Raw genomic sequence first — 24,680 nt, forward strand, 5'->3', positions numbered from 1 at the left:
AAAGGGAAAAGGAGGGAAAATGGAGAGGATCCTGGATCCCAGAAATTCAGGAGAGGATCCCAGAATGTGGGAAAGGATCTCAGAAAGGATTTTGGAAATGTGGGAGAGGATCCCTGATCCTGGACGAGCTGCACCCGGGGCTGGGGGCTGAGGTATCTGCTGGGGGGCGCGGGGGGGAAGTAGCACCAAGAAACCCCAAAAAAAGGAAAATCAACCCAAAAAAAGGGGAAGGGGAAAAGAAAGAGGTGGGAGGAGCTGGGGGAGGCGGGAGGGGATGAGAGCGAGGAGCTACGGGAGCCTGGACAGGGCTGGACACGGCTGGACACGGGATGGACACGGGATGGACACAGTGATGGACGTGGTGATGGACACTGGATGGACACAGTGATGGACACAGGAATGGACACGGTGATGGATGTGGTGATGGACATGGTGATGGACATGGGATGGACATGGCATGGACACGGGATGGACGTGGAGCTGGCGCAGTGCTGAGCACCAGGAGCACCGGGTTGGTTACTCAAGGTTGGTGCTGAAGGGGAACAGCGCCAGGACTGAGCTTGGCCAAGCAGTGCCATGGGGGTGCCCAACCACCGTGTCCATGCTCTGTGCCCAACCACCATGTCCGTGCTCTGAGCAACCACCATGTCCGTGCTCCGTGCCCATGCAGGGTGAGCAACCACCGTGTCCATGCTCCACGCCCAACCACCGTGTCCACGTCCCGTGCCCAACCACCATGTCCATGCTCGGGGCAACCACTGTGTCTATGCTCCATGCCCAACCACCATGTCCATGCTCGGTGCCCAATCATCATGCCCATGCTCCATGTCTGAGCACCATGTCCATGCTCCATGCCCAACCACCAGGCCCCTTGGCCGAGCACTGTGTCCACGCAGCCCAGCCCCACGCCCACACATTGTGTCCAAGCACCGTGTCCAAGCACCGTGTCTGGGGTGTGTGGCCAAGTGCCGTGTCCACGCCTGAGCATCACCATCGAGCACCACGCTCAAGCACCATGTCCACAACACGTGGTCAAATCACATCGCGGCTGAGCACCATGGGCTGTGTCCAAGCACCACAGCAGAGCACGGGTCCAGGAGCCATGGCCAAGCACCGAATCCAAGCACCAAGCAGAGCACCCGTGTCCATGTGCCACCTCTGAGCACGGTGTCCACCCATGTCCGAGCACCACGTCCACAGTGCATGGCCAAGCACCAATGTCCACTCACCATGTTCAAGCACCATGTCCAAGCACCATGTCCACCCAGTATGTCCGAGCACCAATGTCCAAGAACCAATGTCTAAGCACCAATGTCCAAGCACCAGGTCCATGCACCATGTCCACACACCCTGGCTGAGCACCATGTCCACACATCGTGTCTGAGCACCATGTCCGAGCGCCACGTCCATGGTGGCATGGCTGAGCACCGTGCCCGAGCACCATGTCCATGCACCATGTCCGAGCACTGCGGTCAAGCACTGTCCACACGTCATGTCCACACACCACAGCTGAGCACCACGTCCATGGTGCATGGCTGAGCACCATGCCCGAGCACCATGCCCATGCACCATGTCCGAGAACCATGTCCGAGCACTGTGGTCAAGCACCGTGTCCACACACCACATCCATGCACCATGTCCGAGCACTGGGGTCAAGCACCATGTCCACACACGATGTCCGAGCACCACAGCAGAGCACCGTGCCCAAGCACCATGTCCATGCACCAAGTCCAAGCACCAAACACAACACCATGTCCGCACACCACGTCCAAGCACCATGTCCATGATGCGTGTCCGAGCACCACGTCCAAGCACCGTGGTCAAGCACCATGTCCATCATGAGTGGCCAAGCACTGGGACCAAGCACAGTGTCCAAGCACCACGTCTGAGCACCACGTCCATCATGTGTGGCCAAGCACAGGGACCAAGCACAGTGTCCAAGCACCACGTCTGAGCACCATGTCCATCATGTGTGGCCAAGCACGGGGACCAACCACCATGTCCAAGCACCACACCCGAGCACCGCACTGAGCACCATGTCCGAGCACCATGTCCACAGGGAGCGGCCGAGCACTGTTCCTGAGCACCACATCCATGACCACGCTATGTCCATGACCTGTGGCCAAGCACCATGACCGAGCACCACGTCCATGACCACGCTATGTCCATGACCTGTGGCCGAGCATTGAGCCTGAGCACCGAGTCTGAGCACCACGTCCGAGCACTTATGGCCACATGCCATGTCCGAACAGCCTGTCCAAGCGCTGTGGCCAAGCACCGTGACCACAAACCTGGCCGAACACTACAGCTAAGCACCATGACCAAACACCTGGCTGAGCACCCTCTCCAAGCATGATGACCACACACCTGGCTGAGCACCCTGTCCAAGCACCATGACCACATACCTGTCCAGGCACTATGGCCAAGCACCATGACCACATGCCTGACTGAGCACCCTGTCTGAGCACCATGACCACACACCTGGCCAAGCACCATGACCACACATGTGTCCAAGCCCCGTGGACCCCTGGCCGAGCCCTGCACCTGGACATCACCTCCAGCACCTCATCCTGGGACCCGCAGGGAACGGCTCCACCACGACCCCGGCCGGCAGCACGCCTCGGACACGGCGCCTCTTTCAGTTTGCATAAACCCAACTGGCTCCTGGCATGCCTCGAGCTGTCGCTCCGGAAAGGTAAACTTCCTTCTCAACGACATTGCTTAAATTTTGTATTTTTTTTTTTTTTTTTTTTTTTTTATCTTGGTTCCTTAATTTGATATATACATTAGTAGCACCTCAGCGAGATGGAATCAGGCAGAAGCGTGATACAGTTTGTTAAAACACCATAGCACCGTTTGTATTACAAGATTTCATTTAATAAAAATATGCCTTATAGAGCCCACAAAGCGTACTCCAGTATTAAAAGGAAAAATCAGCAATTGAGGCACCTCAGGGATTCTGGTTTCCTTCTCCTTCCCGTGCCTCATCCCGAGAGCATCGAGATGGAGGGGGACCCAAACTGCATCCCTCGTTTCCTGCCCGAGGCGAAGCACCGCGGCCAGAAAAACCAAAGCGGGACGGAGGAGCCGGTCGGGGCTCCCCACGCCGAGCCCTCCCTGGGGTTTCCACCACAGCTGTTGTTCTAGCACCATTGTGGCCACGACCTGCTGCAAAACCAGGTCCCCACATCCCACTCGTTAAAAACATCCCTCCCCCCCGAGCTCCGCGACCCCCGCGGCCTCGGCACGGGCGGGACGAGCGCGGCCGCCGGGATGGGTAAAGGGAAAAAAGATTTTGCTTGGAAACAGCCTCTCAGCAGCAAGGGGTAAAGAGCTGTGCATAGATTTCGAGTTTGTGTAGAAGTCTGAAGCGTGTGAATTCGTAATGACTGAGAGTTGAGGTAGGTTAGACAAAGTTTATGTAGTGTAAAAACGTTGAGACTGCAGCAGTTCTCGCTCCCCGACCCGCGGCGCCGGCAGCTGCCCGCTCGCCCGGGCTGAACCGGACCGACCCCTCCCTGCACCGAAAAACCTCTGAGGAAGCAGGACTTAGACAGGTTACACGGACCATCGCCTTCTCCCAGCGCTCCTTCCCCTCCAAGGCACCCCCGTCACGCCAGCCAGAGACCCCGGGCGACAACAGCGCGGCCGGCACCCGAACCCGGCCCCGCATCGTCCCCGCTCCGCGCCCCGAAGCACGGCCACGCGGCGGGTCCCCAGCGTCCCTAAAATCTGACTCTTACAATCCTGATATGCTATTGGGTATTTCTAAGAAAAGCGGGAATAGCTCGTTGAGTTTCCTTGTCAAATATACGCGACTTTACAGGTTACGGTTAAAAACTAACAGAAAACAAAAAAAAAACAAAAAAAAAAATCATTAATGATGAAGGACGGACAAAGCATGTTAAATATTCTGCCAGTATTTACAGTTCTCCCACGATAATCTTGTTTAAAACATACTGCTTCAAGTTGGGGGGAAGTGGGGGGAGAGGGAAGAGGGGAGTTGTTTGCTTTTTTAAGTTTCGCTTTCATTCTTTTTTTTTCTTTTTTTTTTTAAATCTAGGTGAAAGTGCTTTTAAAAAAATTTCTTTCCCTATTTACAGGTTTAAAATCAGACCACGTCAATGTTCAGGCTGTTTTACCAAGATCCTGCTGATCCGTGCCCGTGCGCGAGGTTGGGGGGGAAGGAGGGTGACGGTAAACACGAGGTGATCCCACACGGCGACGGCGTCGGCGTTGCCTCGCTGGCTCTCCAAAAGGCACCTCAAAGTGCAAAAGCAACGACCCCGCCCAGGGACGCCGGCCCCCGGCTCCGGCCGCGCCGCGGGGCAGCTTGGCCGCACTCCGTCCGTCCTGGCGCCGGGCGGGAAGTCTCGACTGAGAGTGTTCCAAAAGCACCACGCGGTTGTCGTCGTTGCTGGGTTATTGGTTGGGTTGGGGTTTTTGTTTTGTTTTTTGTTTGTTTGCTTTTTAAGGGAAGAACGGTGATCCGTAGGAAGGAGGGATGGCACCCGGGGAGAGAAAAGAGCACCGAGCCCCGGCGGCGCTGGCCGCGGCTCGCCGGCACCGGCGGGGAAGGCAGACCCGGCGGGGTTTTGGCCAGCCAAGTCTTGGGATTCGCTCTTCCCAGAGCCGATTGCACGGAGAGAAAGTCCCCCGGAGACGGAAAGCACCAGACTTTAGCAACAGTGATGTACAGAGAGCAACACTCGCTATTCACAGTTTGGGGTTGGTTTGTGTTTTTTTTCCTGTTTTTTGTAAATTTTTTTTTTCTTTTTTTTCTTCTGTTTTTGTCCCGTCGGCTCCTATGGAGACGCCGCCGCTGCCGCTCGCCCCGGAGGCCGTGGGCAAAGGAGCCCCAAGTCCGAGCCCGAGCTCAGCCCCCCAGCAGTGGCGCTCCCCAGCCCGGACGTGTCCTGAGGTCTCCGGCGCCAGGAGCGACGCCGGCTTTGCTCCGCGGCGGCAGAGCCGATCCCGCTGGAGGTGAGGAGCCGGGCGGAGACATGCCGTCCCGGGACGGCCTGCTCGCTCGCGGGCTCCCGTTGCTGTGAGAAAGGTCTCCTCGAGCTGCAAAATTGGTATTTTTAGGTCCTTGGAATAAAAATAATTAGATGTTCAGCGTGACCCGCTGACGGTAAAGCACGCGGTCCCACCAGCCCTCACGCGGAGGAGATGGAGGGAGTCACCTCTTGCCTTTGAGCTGGTTTGGTGTTCAGGTTGGTTTGGATTCATGATTAGGGTGGTTTTTCAATGTTGGCTTCTCTTTCGAAGATCGGCTTCGTCGTTGTCATTGGAGTAAAAAATAAAATAAAATCAAATCCAACAGGCCATTTTAAGTAGAATTAAAAACCTCTCCTTGCGCAAGGTCGCTAGGAAATTCATCCGAGGCTAGATTAAAAAACATGGAGATATAAATATGAGATTACTTAAAATCATCAAACAGCATCGTTCCTCTCGGGTTTTTTAACCAAGTTTTGCTTGCTTTGCCAACTCCTCGCCAGGCGCAGCTCTCCGACGGCGTGAGCCCGCGCCGGCTCCGCTGCTCCCGAGCGCGCGCGTTGGGTTCGTTTCCTATGGGTTGGATTTTTTTTTTTATTTTTATGGTTGCTGTGTTTCGCTTCGGTTTCGTCTATTTACTTTCGTTTTCTTCTCCCCCACGCCCGAGGAGAAAGCACCACGAAGCAACGCCGGGCTGCGGCGCTGCCGAGGGTTGAGGTAAGATGGGGCCATGGCGGTCGCCTCGCTCTCAGATCCAGCGGCTGTAGGGGCCCGTCACCTTGGTGTAGGCGTAGGAGGACACAGTGATGGCGGAGTTGGTGGGGATGGCCACCGCCTGCCGCGTGGGCACCGAGTCCCTCCTCTCCTTGCTGGGCGCCTCGGTCGCCAACGCGCCACCCCACTTGCGCTTCTTGGCAAAGGCTTTGGCGTCCGGCGGCAGCCCCAGACGCGCCGCCTCCTCCTGCCGGGCCCGAGCCCGCTCCGCCAGCTGCTTCACCTTGGCCTCCCATAGCGCCAGGCCGTGGTTGGGCTGGTTCAAGTTCTTGTGTTGGTAGAAGACGAGGGAGATGCGGGTGGGGTGGCAGCGGTTGGGTTTCTTCAGCGGGGTGGTGGCGTGGAGCTCGCGGCGGGCGCACTCGATGAGGATGGAGCCGTGGGCGGGCGCCACGGCCACGCCGCCGATGTTCTCGTCCAGGAAGTTGTGCTCGCTGTCCGACCACTCCTCTTCCTCTTCCTCCTCTTCTTCCTCCTCCTCTTCCTCTTCCTCCTTCACCGCCTTCTCCGGCAGATCCTCCTCCAGGCCAAAGGGGTCCCACGTCTTCTCCTGGCGGGCCCCTGCCACCCCCTTCTCACCCACCGCTGCCTCCCACGGCTTCTCCGCCAGCCCCGGGCTGGGCGCCGGCGTCCTCCGCTCCTCCACCTTCACGGAGCCCCACGGCTCCTCGGGGAAGCTGGGGAGCCCTGGCAGAGCCGAGTTGAACCCCAGTGACCCCAGCAGGCCCGGGCTGCCCGTGCCTGCCAGCGCCGTCTCCCCCAGCTTGCAGGGGCTCCACGGTTTCGGCAGCAAGCCCGAGCCGTGCGCCGCCGCCGCCGGCTCTCCTGCCAGGACGTTGGACCATTGCTTCTCTGGCGGTGGCAGGCGCGCGGCGGCATCGAAGGCGCTCAGCTTCTCCCGCCCGCCCGAGCCCGGTGCCAGCGCGCTCCACGAGCCCTCGGCCGTGCTAGTCCTCTCGGGGGACGCCGTGCCCCGCGGCGCCTTGAAGGGGCTCCAGCGCTGCTCCGGCGCCGTGCCGTGCGCGGGGACGGCCGGCAGCGTTAAAGCAGCGCTGGGCACGGCCGCAGGGCTGGGAAGGGGCTCGATGGCAGGCGGGGGATCCGGAGGCTCCTGCTTGATGGGCCGGCTGCTGAAACAGTTCTGTGCAAACGCCGGTGCCTCCTCCGAGCCCGAGCTAGTCCTGTGCGCCCCGGCCGCTGCCGCCGCCGCTTTCTGCTGGCTGGCGTAGCGGTTGGCTCGCTCGTAGGTGCGCTGGTGATGGTTTTTGCCCCGCACACCGTGCGGGATGGGCTCGGGGAAATTGCTGTTCCCGTAGGTGTGGTTGAGGTTCTCCTGCAGCGCCGAGACATCGGGCTTCTTCTCGTAGCCGTTGCTGACCCAGCTGCTCCCGCTCCTCTCGGGTGCCCCATAATTGAGAAACTGTGAGGGGAACACGTGGTTGCTGGAAAAGCCGTAATACCCGAAGGAGGGAAGCGCGAACTTGGAGTGAAACCCGTTCACGGAAGGCAGATTGGGCTGTGCATAGTAGGAATGGTAAGAGTAAACACTGTTCATGCTGTACGGGTCGGAGGGCCGGCAGCTGCCCAGCACCGAGTAGCTCTCCACCACGGCGTTGCCGTTGTACTTGAAGGCGTTGTAATGGCTCTGGGGTTCCACCTTGATGGAAGGTTTCAGCGGCTGCGGGGGTATCCCGCCTTTCAACGCCATACCTGTGGGACAGCACACACAGCCCCCGTGACCCGCCGGCCGAAGGAGCCACCGGAGGGGAGCCAGGACCCCAAAATGGTCGGCCAGACTCAGAAATCCCACGGTGATGGGTGTGCCAGCTAACTGCAGAGGTTGGCATCACCTGCCATCACCTGGCGTACCAACATCAATTAGCACCTTCAAGAAAACCCAGGTGGCACAGAGGTGCCATCCAGCAACACAACACAGCAACCCAAAAAAAAAGTCCCCAACCCCATCCCCATCCCCTCACGCGCTTTCCGGGTGGCTCGGGGTGGCAGGACCTCACCTCTGCCCCCGTTACCTGCATTTGGCTGGAGCGTGGGGAGCTCGAGTGCTTCCTGCTTGATCTTCTCTGGCGTCATCAGCTTCTCCTTCTGCAGCTTCTTCCTCTCGGCAGCAGCTCTCCTGGCTTCCAGCTGCCGCTGCCGGCAGGACTTGGCGGGCTCGGGCAGCTTGCGGACCTCGCGGGGGAAGGACGTGAGCACCTGGATGGCCCCGCTGCCCACCTTGGCATTTTGATTCTCCTCGCTGCCAAACTCATCCGTGCTGGACATCTTGTAGAGGGGGAGGACGTGCAGCTGCTCATCTTCGGGAATTTTCCCCACCACACGATTGTCTTCTTTCGTCAGCGTGCAGACCTGGCCAGAGCAGGTGCTGTCAGTGGGACGCTGATGGATGTGGCCTGTGCTGGATGAGCCAAACCTCCCATTTCTTCCCCACACTGACATGAAGCCACACCAGCCTGGCATCCCCCCAGCCTGATATTTGGAAATCTCCCATGGGATTTGTGTTGGACAAAAGTAGATGCTGGTCCCTGTTAGACCTGAGCACCTCATGTGAGCTGTGCCCACACCAAACACCTGGAGTCACGAGGGTGGAACAACTGGGGATGGACGCCCTCAAAAAGGAGCATCCCAAATTAGGGGAGAGCACCTCAAAAAGCCCTGCCAGGCGCCTGCTTACCACGGTGCAGCCGTTGTAGAGGTTGTGCTGGTCCTTGTGAGCGTGAGCACAGAAGTCCATGCACGCCGTCACCCCCGAGAACGGCCTCCCCTCCTTCAAGCCCAGCCGGCAGTCGATGGCTACATCCTCGTTGGTGACCTGTGGAAGGAGGAGCTGGTTACCCAAAAATCCCCAACAGCAGCACCCCACAGCCAATCCAGCTGTGTGTGCCAAGGGTGGGATGAGCAGGACCTGGTTTTGGTAGGCTTGCGGCGCCAGCCTCTTGTAAAGCGGAGCAACCTCGGTGGCCAAGTCCTGAAAGCTTCTCCGGAGCAGCTCTTCCTGTGGTAGGGAAAGGAGGAGGATGTCACCCAGGGGTTTTAGCAGCAGGGATGGCACTGGGGACAGAGCCCACAGACACCACACGGCAGCCAACCCTTCCCACGATATCCACCACACCACAAAGCACACGGCTTAAATTCCTCATGAGGATTTGGCCACTCAAGCTCCAGCCTCACTGTCCTCTAGAGGCCCCATTCCTGTCACCTTTCCTTTCCTCATCTCTAGCCCATAAAAAACCCCTCAAAGAATCCAATTTTCAGAGTCCTGACAGGAAAGAAGCCCCAAACCACCGCCCCCTGCTCCACCTCCATCACCCACCTCTTTGGGGTTGTCTCCCACCAGCCTGAATTTGCGGGGAGTTTTGCTGCGGGCGTATTTGCAGCCGTTGAAGTACATGCTCCAGGAGCAGCCGAAGGAGAAGGAAGCACCGCAGGTGTTGGGGTCCTTGCCCTGGCACGCGCAGGTCCGGCTGGGGGGGGACACGGGGCGGGAGTGTCAGCTGCCAGTGCCGCGCGGTGATGGCAGCTCTGGGAACGGGAGGGAGCCCCCAGCCCATTCCCTGCATCCGATTCTCATATCCCATTCCTGCAACCAATTCCTGCACCCCATTCCTGCATCCTGTTCCTGCATCCAGATCCTGCATCCCGTACCTACACCTCATATCCCATACCCCATTCTCCTACCCCATTCTCCTACCCCATATCCTGTACCCCATTCCCACACCCCATATCCTGTACCCCATATCCTATACCCCATTCCCACACCCCATATCCTGTACCCCATTCTCGTACCCCATATCCTGTACCCCATATCCTGTACCCCATTCCCATATTCTATACTCTGTACCCGATATCCCATACCCCATACCCCATTCCTGTACCCCATATACCATACCCCATATACCATACCCCGTATCCCATTCCCACCCCATCTCCCCCCAGGGCGCGCTGCCGGTGGCACTCACTCGTCGTTGAGGCCGCAGCGGCGGCTGGTGGGGTTGCCGTACTTGGTGAGGGTGTCGGTGAGCTCCTGGTAGAGCGTGTCCCCCAGCGTGCGGGGGATGCCCTCCCAGGCCAGGATGAGGATGATGATGACGGCGTTCTGGCAGTGGTGGCCGGCGCGGTGCCGCACCAGGCACAGCAGCTTCTCCTCCTGGTTATGTCTGCGGATCACCTGGAACCAGAGGGGCTTGGGTCAGACCTCCTGGGATGGGGAATCCCACAAGCCCTGGGGTGCCCTGAGCTGGCTGAGCCCGTGCCAGGAAGGAGCTGCTGCTGCAGGGGGGAGAGGCAGGAGGATAAGGGGGCGACAGGAGAAGGGTTTGGGCTACAGGAGGATTTGGGGTACAGGAGAAGGATTTGGGCTGCAGGAGGATTTGGGCTACAGGAGAAGAATTTGGGGTACGGGAGAAAGATTTGGGGTATGGGAGAAGGATTTGGGCTACAGGAGGAGGATTTGTAATACGGGAGAAGAATCTGGGCTATGGCAGAAGGATGTGGGCTATGCCCTGCATGCCTTCCCCAGTGCCCTGTGGGGTGTGGAGGGCAGAGCTGTGCATGTTCCCATGGATTTTGGCAGTCTGGGGGAGCTGCTGGTTCACCCTATCCCCAGTGCCAAAAGTGGGGAGCCCCGAGGGGCACAAAGGGGACGAGCCTGGGGACGAGAGGCACTCACCCACTTGGCGATGGGGCAGCCCCGGGAGCTCTTGCCCTCCTTGCCCGTGTAGATGACCTTCTCGATGCGGATGGCCTTGCCCTTCTCACCATACCTGCCAGGGCACGGCCACACACAGTCCCACCAGCCTTCATGGGCCCCTGAGGAGCCCCCAGGCACCCCCAGGAGCCTCCAGGCACCCCCACAAATCCCCACTCCCCTGACAGGACCCTGCTCACTCTCACAAGTCCCCAGTCATTCTCTCAAGTCCCCACTCCCCTGACAGGACCCCATTCACTCTCCCCACTGCCCTGACAGGACCCCAGCCCCACAGTGAGGGGCTCTTACCTCTCCTCCATGAGCTCCCTGATGGAGGCCACGGTGGGCCCCGAGCCCAGGTGGGTGTAATAGGGCCCCTCATCCTTCTCCACGATTTGTTCTGCAGAGACAGGAAAGGGACAGAGATTTTTGGGGTTTTCACCTTTGCTGGCTGCCCTGAAAAATTCCAAACACTCAAATCCCCTCAACCCGAGCTCTTCTGCACCAAAAATCAAGGCTTTGTTAACAGCAACTCATTCCCTGCTCTGGAAGATTCTGCCAGCACTGAAAGGCTGCTGGAGAACCCTCACCCATCAACACTCACCCCTTTTTGGGACCCAAAAACCTTCTGAGGAGCCACAGCCCTTGGAAGCACCCTGGCAGGGACCACAGCCCCATGCAGGGAATCTGCTCTGACCACTGCAGCTCTGCTGGGTGGGAGATGGAGACCCCAAACCCCCTCCTCACCCTGCTCCCACCCAGGGCTCCTGTCCAGAACCTCTCACGGGCACTGGCCCAGCTGGATGCTGCCATCATGGGATGATTTTGGGGACAGGAAGATTTTCCTGCCAGCTTCAAGGGTTTGGGCTGTGGGAGAAGGATCTGGTCTACAGGAGGATCTGGGGACTGCAAGAAGAGGATCCTGGAGCTGCAGAAGGACATTGGGACACAGCCCTGCACAGAGCAAACCCCTTTCAAGGAGCTGGGGTGGAAAGTGATGGATGCCCCAAGCAGCCCCAGCACACGGGGGTGCTCCAAAACCACCAGCTGGGATGTGCCCTGCGCCACGGCCAGGGCTGCTCTGTGTTTGCATCCCTCTGCTCTCTCACCAGCCTGATTCTCATTCCCATCATGTCCAGCTGGCCGGGAGCCAGGCTGAGGAGAAAGCCGGGCTCAGCTGGGCTGCAGCTGTCCAGACAGGGATCAATATGGGAGGCTTGGAAAAAGCTCATTTTATTCCAGCCTCCAACAGCTCCCGCGCCCAATAAAGCACCGAGCCCTCTCCTGCTGCATTTCTTTCTCCCTGAGAAAACAGAGAAGGGGAAGGGGGGGAATCCCCCCTCTCCCAGCCCCTAAACTAATCTTCTCCTGGCAAACTCCGAGGCTGGGTTTGAGTGGCTTCAGTAAAGCTTTCCCTCCTCTCCATGGAGTCTGGGCTCATTCCTGCTGCCATTCACAAGCAAATAAATAAATAATCATAAGCTCCACTAATAAACTGCAGTCTGTGCTTAGCTCAGGGCATTCTCTGGGTGGATGCCCCCCAAAATCGTCACCTTGCTGCTCCCAGGGGAGCACACAGGTCCAGGCTAAATACTGGGGAGGGAATATCCAGCTCCCCACGCTTGGATGGAGGTGGACTGGAAGGACTGGGTAGGAATTCTCCAGCACTTGCTGCAAAGTCTAACAAAGCCAATGCACACCAAAAATAACCACAAAAAAAACCTCACAAGTCCAAGAGTTTGGTGATTTTTCAATGCATCCTGGTAGAATTGGCCAGTGAACAAGGCAGCATCCCAGCAGCAAGTGATAAGCACAAGCATCAAACCAAAGTTACTCAAAGCAACCTGAAACAGCCAATTTGGCTGAAAACACCAGGAATAACCAGGCGAGAGAGAGTTTAGGTGGGTTTGGGCACTGGGACCACCATGAATTCAGGGGATTCAGCTGGTTAAGGTTAAATAGAAGGAAAACCCAACAGCCCTTTGGTTTTGCTGCTCATCCAACCCCTCCACCCCCACACAGCCAGTGACACCAGTGCCACCCCCAGGGTGACACAGCCATTTCCATCCAACTGTAAAAACAAGAGAGGAGGAGAGAAACCAAAAGGGAGCTCCACAGCACTGGGGTGTCACCACGTGAGGGCCTTACCTCCCCAGAAACCAGAGCTTTGCTGATGCCACGGCTTCTGTCACCTTCCCACCCTGCAAAGCCACCTCTGCCACCCTCCCCGCCACCCCCGGCTCACCAACGCAGTCACAGGTGGGGAATTCAGCCTGTGCCCTCTTGGCAGGGGTGTCCAGGAGGCTTTTGGTCGGCGTGTCCAGGTATTTCAGCGGAGACTCCAAGAAGCCGCTCAGGGTGGGCGTCAGCGGCACCTCGTCCTTGGTGGGCGTTCTGTCGACGTCGTCCACGTCTGGGTTTTGGCTTTCCTCAGAGTAAAAACACGTGGTGGACACCACGGTGATAGCACCAGAAGACTCGATTTTGATCTGTTTGGGGGAGCGGGCAGTGAAGGGTGGCTCTGACAGCAGCCCCTTCCCTGGAGAGACGCTTTTGGGTCCGGCTTGGGGAGCGCTGCAGGGAGCCGGGGCGGCGGCCATGGTGGTGGCCGTGGTGGTGGCCGTGGTAGCGGTGGCCACGGTGGGGGACCCTTGTGGAGCTGGTGCTGTCCCCCCTGGCAGCTCGGCAGCCCCGGGGCCGAGCGGGGCAGGTGTCTCGGGGGGCGGCAGGTTGAAATTCTCCCCAAATTCAGCTTCAAATTGTCGGATGAGCTCTTCCAACTTGTCATCCACCATGATGGGAGCCGAGCCGGCCGGCGGCGGGGCAGCCGGCGCTTCCTCCGAGCCAGTCGAGCCCGCCGGCGCCGAGTGAATTTGGGGGCCCCCCTCGGGGGCACCCCTTTCCTGAGAGTCGGGAGCCGGGGGGGCGCCGTCCAGGGGGTTTGGTGGCGGGGGGCATGCGGAGGGCAGGGGTAGTGCAAGAGGCTGGTGCGGGAAGGCCGGCGGCGGCGGCGGCTCCGTTTGCATCTCTTCGGCGGGGGGTTCGGCGGGGGCTTCGGCGGGCGCCCGAAACCCCTCCAGGCTGATCTGCCAGAGGGGAGGGAAGAGCGGCTGTGAGTCTTTTTGCTTCGCCTTCTTGATCTGCACTTGCTTGCGGAGAGGTTTGGCCGGCGGGGGCTTTTCGGGCGGCGTTTTCTTCTTCTTCTCTTTGGGCTGCTTCTCGAAGGGCTTGGGGGGCGCGGCGGGGGCGCCGGGAGCCCACCAGCCGCTCGGCCGGTCCGGGGCTGCCGCCGCTGCTGCTGCCAGGCTTTGCTCGAGGAAGAGGCTGCGCTTGTGGTGGAGATGCTGCTGCAGGACCAGCTGCGTCTTCTTGTGCAGGTCGGGCTCTGGAGGTGCCGGCGGCAAGCGGGGCCCGCCCGGTGCTTCTTTGCTGGCTGCTCGCTCGGGGGGTTCTGTTTTGGGGGCTGTCACTTTGCCGGCCGCCGCTTCGGGTCTCTTGAAAGCCACCTTGATGTAGTCGTCAGCGTTACCCAGCAGCTGCTCCAGCTCTGCCATGGGGTCTCCAGCCCCCGCTGCCCCCTCGGCCTCCAGCCCCCATGTGGAAGTGAAGTTTCCCCGCGGAGGCGCCGCACCGAAAAATGGCTCAGGTGCCGCTCCGGGCTCCGGCGGGTAGCGGGGCTCGTCCCCTCCCTGCCACGCGGCCCCCGGCGGGCCGAGGGGGCCGGGGCCGAAGGGGACGGCGGGGGGCGGCGGGGGCTGCCCATCGCCCGCGGGCTGGGGCAGGGCGGCCGAGAGCTGCGTCAGGGCTTCGATGGCTATGGCGGTCTGCAGGCTGATGTTCTTCTCCTTGGCGATGGTCAGCGCGCTCTGGGAAAAGGGGAGGCCGTCGGGCGGGCACGGCTCGGCAGCCTCAGGCACCGGCTGGGGGTCGATAGCACCTTCTGGGGGAGGAGGCGGGGGGACGGCGGCGGCGCGGGGCCGCGGTGACGCCAGCTCTTCTCCGAGAGCCGTCTTGATCTTCTGCTCCAGCCATTCCAGGTAGTCGGGGCACTCGGGGCCGTCGCAGTTGCAGTTGGGGGGCTTCACACCGTGCTTGGCCAAAGCCAGGGCGGCCTTGAGGGCGTGCAGGTCCTCTCCTCGTGGCACCCCGTCCGCCGCGCCCAGCCCGCCCCGGCTCATCTCCGAGTCGAACTTCTCGTAGAGCAGCGACGGCGACGCCGGCGGCGGGAGCCGGTAGGAGGAAACGGCCTCGGCCACCGCTGAGAAGGCCACCAGGTTCCGGACGTCTTCCAAGTGGGCTTTGCCAGTGGCGGGCGGCTGGCCCGGCGACCACCCGCTGGGCTCCATCAGCACGGGACCCCCCGCCTCCGGCCGGCCCCCATTCGCCAGGCTGAGCCCGCTGCCCTCCTTCAGCCGCCTTTCTTCCACATAATTAATTGGCCCTTCTTCCATTTGGCTTCTGCTGGGTCCATCAACCGCGTCGCCCGCCGAACCTGTCTGTGAGGAGGGACAGAGAACAGACATGAGCATCTTCATATGCCCAAACCCTAAGTTTTCTCCTCTGTTTCCTTTAGTTCTCCTTTCCCCATCTCATTTTCTGACCGGGAGGATGAAGACGCAGACGAGCCACGCGTGTTCTGCCTGCCCGGCTGAGTGAGGAGCAGCTCGGCTCAGCTCAGAGGGCGGCCACTTTCCGCCGTGCCACCCACGTCCCCACCCCGCCACTCGCTTTCGAAATCACTCACGGCACCGCTCGGGATTTCCATCACCCGCCGAGGGCGCCCCGCACGCTGTGGGACAGGCAGGGTGTCCCTGGCTGCGGTGGCACGGTTTGCCCGCGCTGAAGGCAGCACGAGGAGGAGAGGGGGGTTCTGGAGCCGTGCCAGGAGCGAACATCCCGGCCGGAGCAGCCGTCCTTCGCCGGGGGCCGCGGCACGGCAGGAAGCCGCCGAGTTGGCTACGCCGGTGCCAGGGGCTGTTTCACCTCAAATAACCCCGTGTCTGCATCAACACGGCCGGCCAGGGCTCCCGGGGCCGTGCCAGGCACACACCGAACCCACCTGGTGCCACCCAGGGACCCCAACACCCTGGTTAAGATCCCCCCAGGCTTCTGCCAGGGATGGAGGGATTGTTCTGCTCTCCGTGGTGCTGTCCCACCTCGGCACCGGGGATTTCGGTGCCGTTTGCTGATAAGCAAGGGGAGCTTCCGGCAAGCTAAAAATACAGCAGAGTTCGCTGGAAAAACCATGCCAAAGCAAGCAGAGGCTGTGGGCAGAGCTTCCTGCCTCGGGATGGGGCCGCCAGCGGCCCGTGGGAAGGATCCCCAGCCCAGATTCCAGCCGAAATACAAAGTTAAATACAAAGTTAAATACAAAGTTAAATGCAAGGTTAAATACAAAGTTACGGCTCCGAGTGTTCAAAGTGTGGCTGCTTTAACCCTTCAGGCACCACGGCTTCTGCACAGAGTCCTTCACCTTTCGCTGTGAGAGCGTGAGTACAGCCACGCTGGAGAGATAAGAACGCTGCTGACTCCGGCGAAACCTCGCAGGAACCACTCCCAGCAGGTCTCTATCCAAAAAACCCCTTTTCCCCAGCGGAGAATGCCCCCAGGGCGGCACGGTGCTGCTACGGCATCACCCCCTGATGCTTTCAGAGGGTTTTTAGAGGGGCTCCGGTGCCTTCGAGGCGATGGGACCGGTCCGGCAGGTCCGGGGAGAAAGCGCAGCCCGGGCAGGGTGGGGACAGCACAGCACAGCACAGCACAGCACGCCTCCGCTCTCCTTTGCAAACCCGGCAGGGAACGGCCTCGCCCGTCCTTCCTCCGCCCTCATCTTCCTCCTCCTCCTGCCCAGCCGAAGGGGATTTTCCCAAGCGCTGGGGAGATAAACGCCCTCTCAAAGGCTCCGGCGCCCCAAGGGTCGGCAGCGCAGGGAAATGAGGGCAAACCTGCTCCGCTCCGGGTTTGCCCGGGGGAGAACCTGCGGGGAAAGGGCAGGGGAAGCCCCAGAAATCAGCCGCGGGGCCAGGGAGGCACCTTGGGCTGCTCCAGCCCATAAACTGGGTTATGGAGCCGGGCTGGGAATGTAGGAAAATAGTTCATCGTGTGAAATAAAGGGAGGAGCAAACATCCCCCGCTGCTCCTAAAGGGTTAACCCGAAAGCCACAACCCTCCTAAGTCAGTGGAGGAATAAAACTTGACACACAGAAACACACACACATATATAGATATAAATATATATATATAAAACCAATTTTTTCCTGGCCGTCCCATCCAGCTCCTTTTGTTCCAGCCCTGCTGCCTGGGAGATGTAAAGACCCCGCAGCTTCTCCCCAAAAATCGATCGCCCCCTCATTGCCGTGGGCACCAATTCCTCTGCCCTCGGATTATTCTCCTCTGAAGAAGTTTTCCCTGAGCTCCCGAACCTCCTTCCATTCACCCCGAGAAAGGATAAAAGCTGGGGAGGGGAGGAAATAAATTAAAATAATTTAAAGTTTAAATTAAAATCAAGAGAAAACCAAACGATATGGTTGGGGTTAAGCACATCCCCTTCTGCATCCTACAAAAGGGGAAAAAATCCCCGTGATGACAACTTTTTTTTGGTTTTTTTTAATCCGTTTTTCCTCCCTTTTTAAATCCCCCCCCCCCCCAATTTAAATGCCGTAAACAGAGAGAAGGAAGGGAAAAAAATAGAAATCAGGCGCACAGAGGCTGAGGGCGGCTTGGAGCGGCTCCAGCCTGGGCTGCGCTCCCTGGGAACGGCCCGGAGCGCTCGGAGCGGGCTCGGGGCCGCCTCCGGCCGGGCGGCGCTCACGGGGCGGGGGCGGGGGCGGGAGGCGATGGCGGCGGCGGCACCGGCACCGTCCGGGGCAGGGGGGAGCGAGCGCGGCCCGGGGAGCACCGGGAGCACCGGGAGCCCCGGCCCTCCCCGCCCCCCGCCACAGCAGCGGCCGGAGCCATTGGCGCCCGCGCCGCGCGCACGTACGGACCGGCCGGCGGCGGACGGACGGACGGACGGATGGATGGATGGACGGAGGGAGGGATGGATGGAGGGATGGACGGACGGATGGATGGATGGACGGAGGGAGGGACGGAGGGATGGAGGGAGGGAGGGACGGACGGAGGAATGGAGGGAGGGACGGACGGAGGGATGGATGGACGGAGAGACGGATGGAGAGAAGGACGGAGAGACGGACGGATGGACGGATGGACGGAAGGACAGAGGGATGGACGGACGGATGGATGGATGGAGGCATGGATGGAGGGACTGACAGAGGGATGGATGGAGGGACAGATGGACGGATGGACAGAGGGAGGGATGAACGGACAGAGGAACAAATGATGGATGGATGGATGGATGGATGGATGGATGGATGGATGGATGGATGGATTGATGGACGGATGGATGGATGGATAGATGGATGGATGGATGGATGGATGGATGGATGGATGGATGGATTGATGGACGGATGGATGGATGGATGATGGATGAATGGACAGATAGAGGGATGGACAGAGGGAGGGATGAACGGACAGAGGAACAAATGATGGATGGATGGATGGATGGACGGATGGATGGATGGATGGATGGATGATGGATGGATGGACGGATGGTGCCAAAGGGGTCGAGAGCTGCAGAGAACAGAGCACACACACACAGTTTGGTGTCATCCCCTGCAGAAACCACACAATTTGAATAAAAGTGGAGAATCTGGGGGCCAGAGGAAGCTCAGTGGCAACGCTGAGCCCTTCTCAGCAGCACCAGGGTGGCTGTGGGGACACTGGGGTGGCTCAGGGTAGCTCTGGGGACACCAGGGTGGCTCAGGGGCTGCGGCGAGGGCACGGCCGGGAGCCGTGCAGGTCAGCAGGAGCCGCTGCCAGCCGGCGGCACGGGCCGGCCAAGAGGGAGCTTTGGCTGCCGGCCCCGCTGCGGTGGAGCCCGGCCAGCCCCGGCACTCGGATTGCGGTTTCCTCCTCTGGCACCCGCCCCGGGGATCCTCCTCTGCGGGACGGTGGCTTTGGGGCACCGCCGGGGAAGCCCTGAGGCTGCAGACCCTGCAATAACAGCCCAAGGGCTGCGCCAGGGACGGGAACGCTGCTGCGATCACAGCGCGCTCTGGGAGCGCCACCAGACCCCAGAGATGGGAAATCCCTTCCTGATCCAAATCCCTCCACAGCCCCCAGCTGCGGGGAGGAGGGGAGAGGCACGGGAAGGGAAAGAGGAAGGAGAAGAGGGAAGTGGAAGGGGAATACAGGGAAGGAGATGAAGGCGAAGAGGAAGGAGATGAGGGGAGGGAGATGAAGGGAAAGGAGAAGCAGGAGGCAGGCCGCAGAGGAGCAAATGACCTAAATCCAGCTCGCTGCCCTGAAAAGGGGAATTCAAGGAAACGTGGGAAGGCCGAGGGCTGAGTGAGAGCCCCCGGGTCCCCCCGGGTCCCCCCGTGGCCGGGTACCCGCCCTGGTCCCGCCCCTGTCCCGCCCTGTCTCCAGAGCTGTTTCCGCGGCCCGGGCTGACCCCGGCGGGGCTGAGCCGCTCACTCCTGTCCTCATTTAGCCCGGAGCAAAGCCGGAGTAACCCCGGGAGCTGAGCTGATCTCTGCTGTGGGAACCCTGGCTCTGATCTGCTCCAGTCTCCTGGGGACCCCATGGGCACGAGCCCTCCCACCCCAGCAACACTGCACCCCCTTTTCCTGCTCCTCTGGGGTGTGACGAGCTGGAACGTGAGAGAATCCCACTCCCCACCCCACCAGTACTGGGGGCTTCCCAGGGAGATGGAGGATTTGTTCCCACCTCTAACCTTCTTGTTTCCCCATGAAATGTGTTTTCCCTTTTGGAAGGGAAGCTTGAGGTGGGGATGTTTGGGCTCAGGATGGTTGGGAATGGAGGCTCAAGGTGGGAATGCTCAAGAGTGGGGATGCTTGGGGTGAGGATTTCGGGATCAGGAATGCTCAGCAAGGGGATGTTCAAAGCAGGAAGGCTTGGGGTTGGAATGTTTGGGGATGCTTGGGGTGAAGATGTTTGGGGTCAGGACACTTGGGGAAGGGACACGGAGCAGGAAAATTCGGAGCAGGGACAGGGAGCAGGAAAATTGGGAGCAGGGACACAGAGCAGGGACACTCAGAGCGGGACACCCGGGATGGGAGCACCCAGGGATGCTCAGCAGTGCCTCCGCAGCTGCTCCCAGTGGCCGCTCCCAGCAGAGCAGATTTTGGGAAGCCAAATGCCCTCGCCTGAGCTACCAGCACGCTGCTGGGGCTGCTGAGCCTTCCCAGCACAGCAGCGAGCCCGCCCGGGAGCCGCCAGCTGGCACAGGCACGGGAAAGGCTTGGCACGGCACAGCTGCCGGCCCCGGCCCGGAGCCCAGCTCTTGAAAGGGAAAAAAAGGAGGAAAAACATTAAAAAAAAACCACCCCACGGGACTATTTTTGTTTCTCGAAGCGGTTTTTGCCTTAAACACAGCTGGCTGCCCTCGTGCCGGCTCCCAGATTGGCACGGCTGAATCACCCAGCCTGCCACGACCCTGGGGAGGGAGGGAGAGGAGGGGAGGAAGGGAAGGGGAAGAGGAGGAGGAAGAGGAAGGGGAAGAGGAGGAGGAAGAGGAAGAGGCAGAGGAAGAGGAAGAGGAAGAGGAAGAGGAAGAGGAAGAGGAAGAGGAAGAGGAAGAGGAAGGAGAATATGGGGAAGGAAATGAAGGCAAAGAAGGGGATGAAGGAGGGGAAGGGGAAGGGAAATAAGGGAATGAAGAGAAAAGGTAGAAAAACGAAAAAGGGAAGAAAGGGGAAGAAGGAATGGGAGAAAGGGGATGGGCAAGGAGGGGAAGGGGGATAGAAAAGGAACATGGGGATGGGGAGGAAGGGAAACAAGGGGAAGAATGGGAACAGGGCAAGGAGGAAGGTGACAGGGGCAGGGAAGGACAAGGACACACATGGGAAGGAAGTGGCAGCACATGAGCTGTGTGGGAAAGGCCTGGGGCCTCTCCTCACCTGCCACCCGGCCCAGCTGCACCTCCCATCCCACTCCAGCCCAGTTTCACAGCCCCCCAGTGCCAGCATTGCCCACAGGACCAGGCTCCGTCCCCTCCCAGCCCCTCCAGCCCCCAGTGGGGACATTTCTACCCCGCCAATTCCTTTGCACTGCAAATCAGGGGCAAAAGCCAGATTTGGGGGAGCGAGGAGCAAAGGTTTCATCCACAGCCACACACTGACCAAACTGCAGCCCAGCTTCCAAGGCTTTGAACAGAGGAGTCTCTGCACCCTCCTGGTCCCCAGGTGCAAGCCAGGGATGTGCCAGCCAACACCCATAGGTGCTCAGGCCTCCTCCATGTCATCCCCAACCCGTCATACCTGTGGGATGCTGCCGTGCCCCCCCTGGTCCTCAGGTGCAAATTAGGGATGTGCCAACGAGCACCCATGGGTGCTCAGCTCCCCTACATGTCATCCCCATCCCATCACACCTGGGGGATGCTGCCATGACCCTCCTGATCCCCAAATACAAGCCAGGGATATGCCAGACAGCACCCATGGGTGCTCAGCCCCTCTCCAGGCCATCCCCATCCCGTCATACCTGGGGGATGCTGCTGTGCCCCCTCTGCCCGGGACGTGGGGCTCCTCACGCCGCGCACAGCCCGACCTTCAGCAGAGGAGGAGGAGGAGGAAGAGGAGGAGGAGGAGAGCCGTGTGTGCCGCCTGGCAAGCACGGGCACGCTGCTGGCGCGCCGGCCGGCGGGCAGGGGCCGGGGATGAGTGGGAGCCGGGCCCTGCCCCGCCTGGGAGCGGGGAAACGCCTCCCCTGCCAAAGCCACGGCTGCTTTCGCGCCACGTCCCGTTCCCCGTGGGGAAAAACATCCCGTGGCAGGTGGGAGACGCTGCCCCTTCGGATGAAATCCCCGCCCCAGAGCTGGAGGAAAATGTGTTGGCAGCACGACACCGGCAAAGTGCAGCGCGCTGTACAAAGAATTCCCTTTTTGTACCCAAACATTTCAGTCTCTCCCGCTATCCCACAGCCTCCCCGGGGGCTGGGGCCGCTGAGTCAGCGCCGGCTCTGCTGAGTCACCTCAGCCCATGAGCTCAGCGCGGGGGTTTGGCATCTCCACGCTGCTCCTCGGCTCTGCCAGGCCCCCAGAGCCTCTGCCAACACCTCTGCCAACATTCTGGGGTCTCAGCAGCTCCTCCTCAGCCATCCCCAAAACCACAACAACTCAACCAGCAAAGGGTGAGCACGCCGGGGAAGCCGGTGACGTTTCAAACCTTCCCACCCTCCAAGCGCGCCGTGGTCCTCTCCAAAAACACCTCACACAGACCACCCACGCGCCGGGACGGCAGCCACCCTCATCCTCCCCTTCTCACCGGCCAAAGGAGGAAATGGAACAGTGAAAGGACAGAAAAATGAAATCAGGTTTTGCCTTTTTTCCTTTTCCCCTCGCTGGGGCCAGCAGCAGCACGGGGAAAGCGGCGCTGCCGCCTCCAGTGTCCCCAGCCCGCTGGTGCCGGGTGCTGGTGCTGATGATGATGACTCTGATGACTCACGGGGAAGGCAGGAGGGAGGAAGGAGGGGGGAAGCTGCGCGTGCACGGGGCCGTGGTGTTTGTAAACCTAAAAAAAGCCATGTGCGGGCAGGCAGCGTGCTGGGCCGGCTGGAGGCGGGGAGGGAGAGCCACGGGGCAGGCGGCGTGGGCCCAGGGCGATCCCAGTATGATCCCAGGGTGATCCCAGTGCGATCCCAGTATGAACCACAGGGCAGGCGTGAGCCCAGGGCGATCCCAGGGTGATCCCAGGGTGATCCCAGTGCGATCCCAGTATGAACCACAGGGCAGGCGTGAGCCCAGCGCGATCCCAGTGCGATCCCAGTGCGACCCCAGTATGAACCACAGGGCAAGCGTGAGCCCAGTGCGATCCCAGTATGAACCACAGGACAGGCGTGAGCCCAGGGCGATCCAAGTGCGATCCCAGTGCGATCCCAGTATGAACCACAGGGCAGGCGTGAGCCCAGTGCGATCCCAGTGCGATCCCAGTGTGATCCCAGTGCTCTCAGTGCACTCCCAGTATGCTCCCAATGCTTTCCAGCTGGCAGACAGGCTGTTCCCAGTGCTCCCAGTGCTCCCCAGCTGGCAGCCAGGCTGTGTGCTCCAACACCAACCATCCCAGCCAGGGAGGCTCACAGAGACACCTGGTACAGCTGGGAGAAGCTGGCACTGCCACCAGGGCTGGTGCAGCCATGGCGTTAATTAAGCGCCGGGCCTTTAATTGCCACGGCGTTAATTGGTGCAGGTTTAGGCGCCTGAGCTTTAACTGCAGCGGCTTCAAGGCAACGGCCTCAAGTGCAGAGGCTGTAATTGCAACACAGTGGGATCCTCTGGAGCCCCTCACTCACCCTGCCCCACACTCCCTGCTCCATCCCAGCTCCTGGGATGTTTCTCCATCCTTTCCAGCCAGCCTGAGAAGCAGAGCAGACTGTGCCACCAGCCCTGTGGTGACAAACCCTCCGGCCACCCCACACTGACAACTGCAGCATTTACAACTTGCTCCAATCCTTTTTTTTTTTTTTTTTTTAAACAGCATTTTCAGGGCTTGGTGTGGTTCAGAATTTTTTTTTTCCCCTCGTTTGGCTGCGATGGGAACTGCAGGCTCAGGAGCTCGTGGTCCCCAGCTCCCCCCTTCGACAGCAAAATCTCATTTAATCAAAAGATGCGGCGACTGGATGTGCAGAAGCACTTGGCTCTCGCTCTCTTTTTTTCCCCTTAAGAACTGCCATTTTAGCTGTAGCAAACAAACACGCTGCATTGTCCCTGCCCGCAGCAAAGGGGGTTTTGGCCCCGGGACAGAGGGGCTGAGCTGGGTTGGTGTGGCGGGCAGATGTGCAACGGGGACGGGCCCAGCGCAGCTGTTTCACCTCCAGCCTCTTCCCGTTTCATTTCATCTCCCCTTGGACGGCGGCCCGGGGAGCGGGGGATAAATAAAAAAAGCTCTTTCATCCTCACAAACGGTCTGGCACCCTTCTCCACAGAGCTCAAAGCACCGAGATTAAAGCGCTGGCACAGGACGGAGCTGGGGGTGTCCCCAGGAGGGGTTTGGGGCATCTCCCTCATCCCAGCCCACAGAGGGGACAGTGAGGGGACAGGGACACTGGGTTTGGGGCTGGCCCCTTCAGGATGTCCCCTTGAGAGGATACCCTGGGCACACGTGGAGTCAGGGACACGGTGGGGACAGGGAATGGGGACCCACAGGGACAGGGAAAGCTGGCACGGGCTGGGACCGAGGACCCCAAATTCACAAAGGGTCCAGCACAGGCAGGAAGGGACCCCAGGGGAATGGGAATGGGGACAAGGGACACCAATGGCATGGGAATGGGGACAAGGGAGCCCTGTCCACGCAGGGAAGGGACTGGGGACACCAATGGCATGGGAATGGGGACAAGGGAGCCCTGTCCACACAGGGAAGGGACTGGGGACACCAATGGCATGGGAATGGGGACAAGGAACTCTTGTGCATGCAGGTAGAGGACTTGGGACCCCAATGGCACAGAAATAGGGACAAGGGACCCCAGCACAGGCAGGTAGGGGACTGGGGACCCCACTGGCGTGGGAATGGGGACAAGGGACCCCACTGGCGTGGGAATGGGGACAAGGGACCCTGCACAGGCAGGAAGGGATCAGGAATGCCAGCAGGAGCAGGGAGCCAAGCATGCACGGGTGGTTGACAGCTCACCCCCAGTGTGCCAGCACCAGCAACATCCCAGCAGGGGCTTTTTGGGACACAGACCCACAGCACAACCACATGTCCCAGAGCCACCGTCCCACCACTTTGCCATCCCCATTCCCAGCTGGGCCAGCAAAGCCCCTCAAAAAAGGCCAAAATCCTGGGGACACACACAGTCTCAGACCCCACCAGAGCCACCTTCCCCCTTAATTACCTGCAAGAAAGAGTCCATGTCGGGAAATCCGAAAAACAAACTCGGTCACAGCTAACGAGGTGCCAAAGGCCAAGAGCTGGGCTCCTTTATGGGGCCACCATAACACCCTGGAGGACTCTGCCCAGCCCTTCCCAGCATGATGCAACCTCGGGGCTCACTGCATCCCGGCACAACCCACCGACCGCCCCGGCACCTGCCGCCGGCTCCAGCTGGGATTTCTGATTTTTGGGGGTTTTTTTGGTTTTTTTTTTTTTTTTTGCACAGCATCCGGAGGCAGCTCCGGCGTTGGCGGGCGCAC

At 60.1% G+C, this 24,680-nt stretch overlaps 1 protein-coding gene across 1 annotated transcript; it reads right to left on the reverse strand.

Moving 5' to 3' along the window:
• Positions 1-1,967: 1,967 nt before the first annotated feature.
• TET3 (tet methylcytosine dioxygenase 3) lies at positions 1,968-24,400 on the reverse strand. Its single transcript, XM_058820087.1, is given in 16 exon segments — positions 1,968-7,482; positions 7,803-8,139; positions 8,465-8,602; positions 8,696-8,785; positions 9,104-9,254; positions 9,750-9,958; positions 10,460-10,553; positions 10,787-10,877; positions 12,723-14,973; positions 20,818-20,841; positions 21,057-21,091; positions 21,094-21,255; positions 21,258-21,287; positions 21,290-21,344; positions 22,000-22,065; positions 24,383-24,400. Coding segments are annotated over 16 exon segments (5,487 nt in total). The 3' UTR covers positions 1,968-5,746.
• Between the last annotated feature and the right edge of the window lie 280 nt (positions 24,401-24,680).

Source organism: Ammospiza caudacuta, chromosome 26 (assembly GCF_027887145.1).
Source record: "Ammospiza caudacuta isolate bAmmCau1 chromosome 26, bAmmCau1.pri, whole genome shotgun sequence".
Classification (NCBI taxonomy): domain Eukaryota; kingdom Metazoa; phylum Chordata; class Aves; order Passeriformes; family Passerellidae; genus Ammospiza; species Ammospiza caudacuta.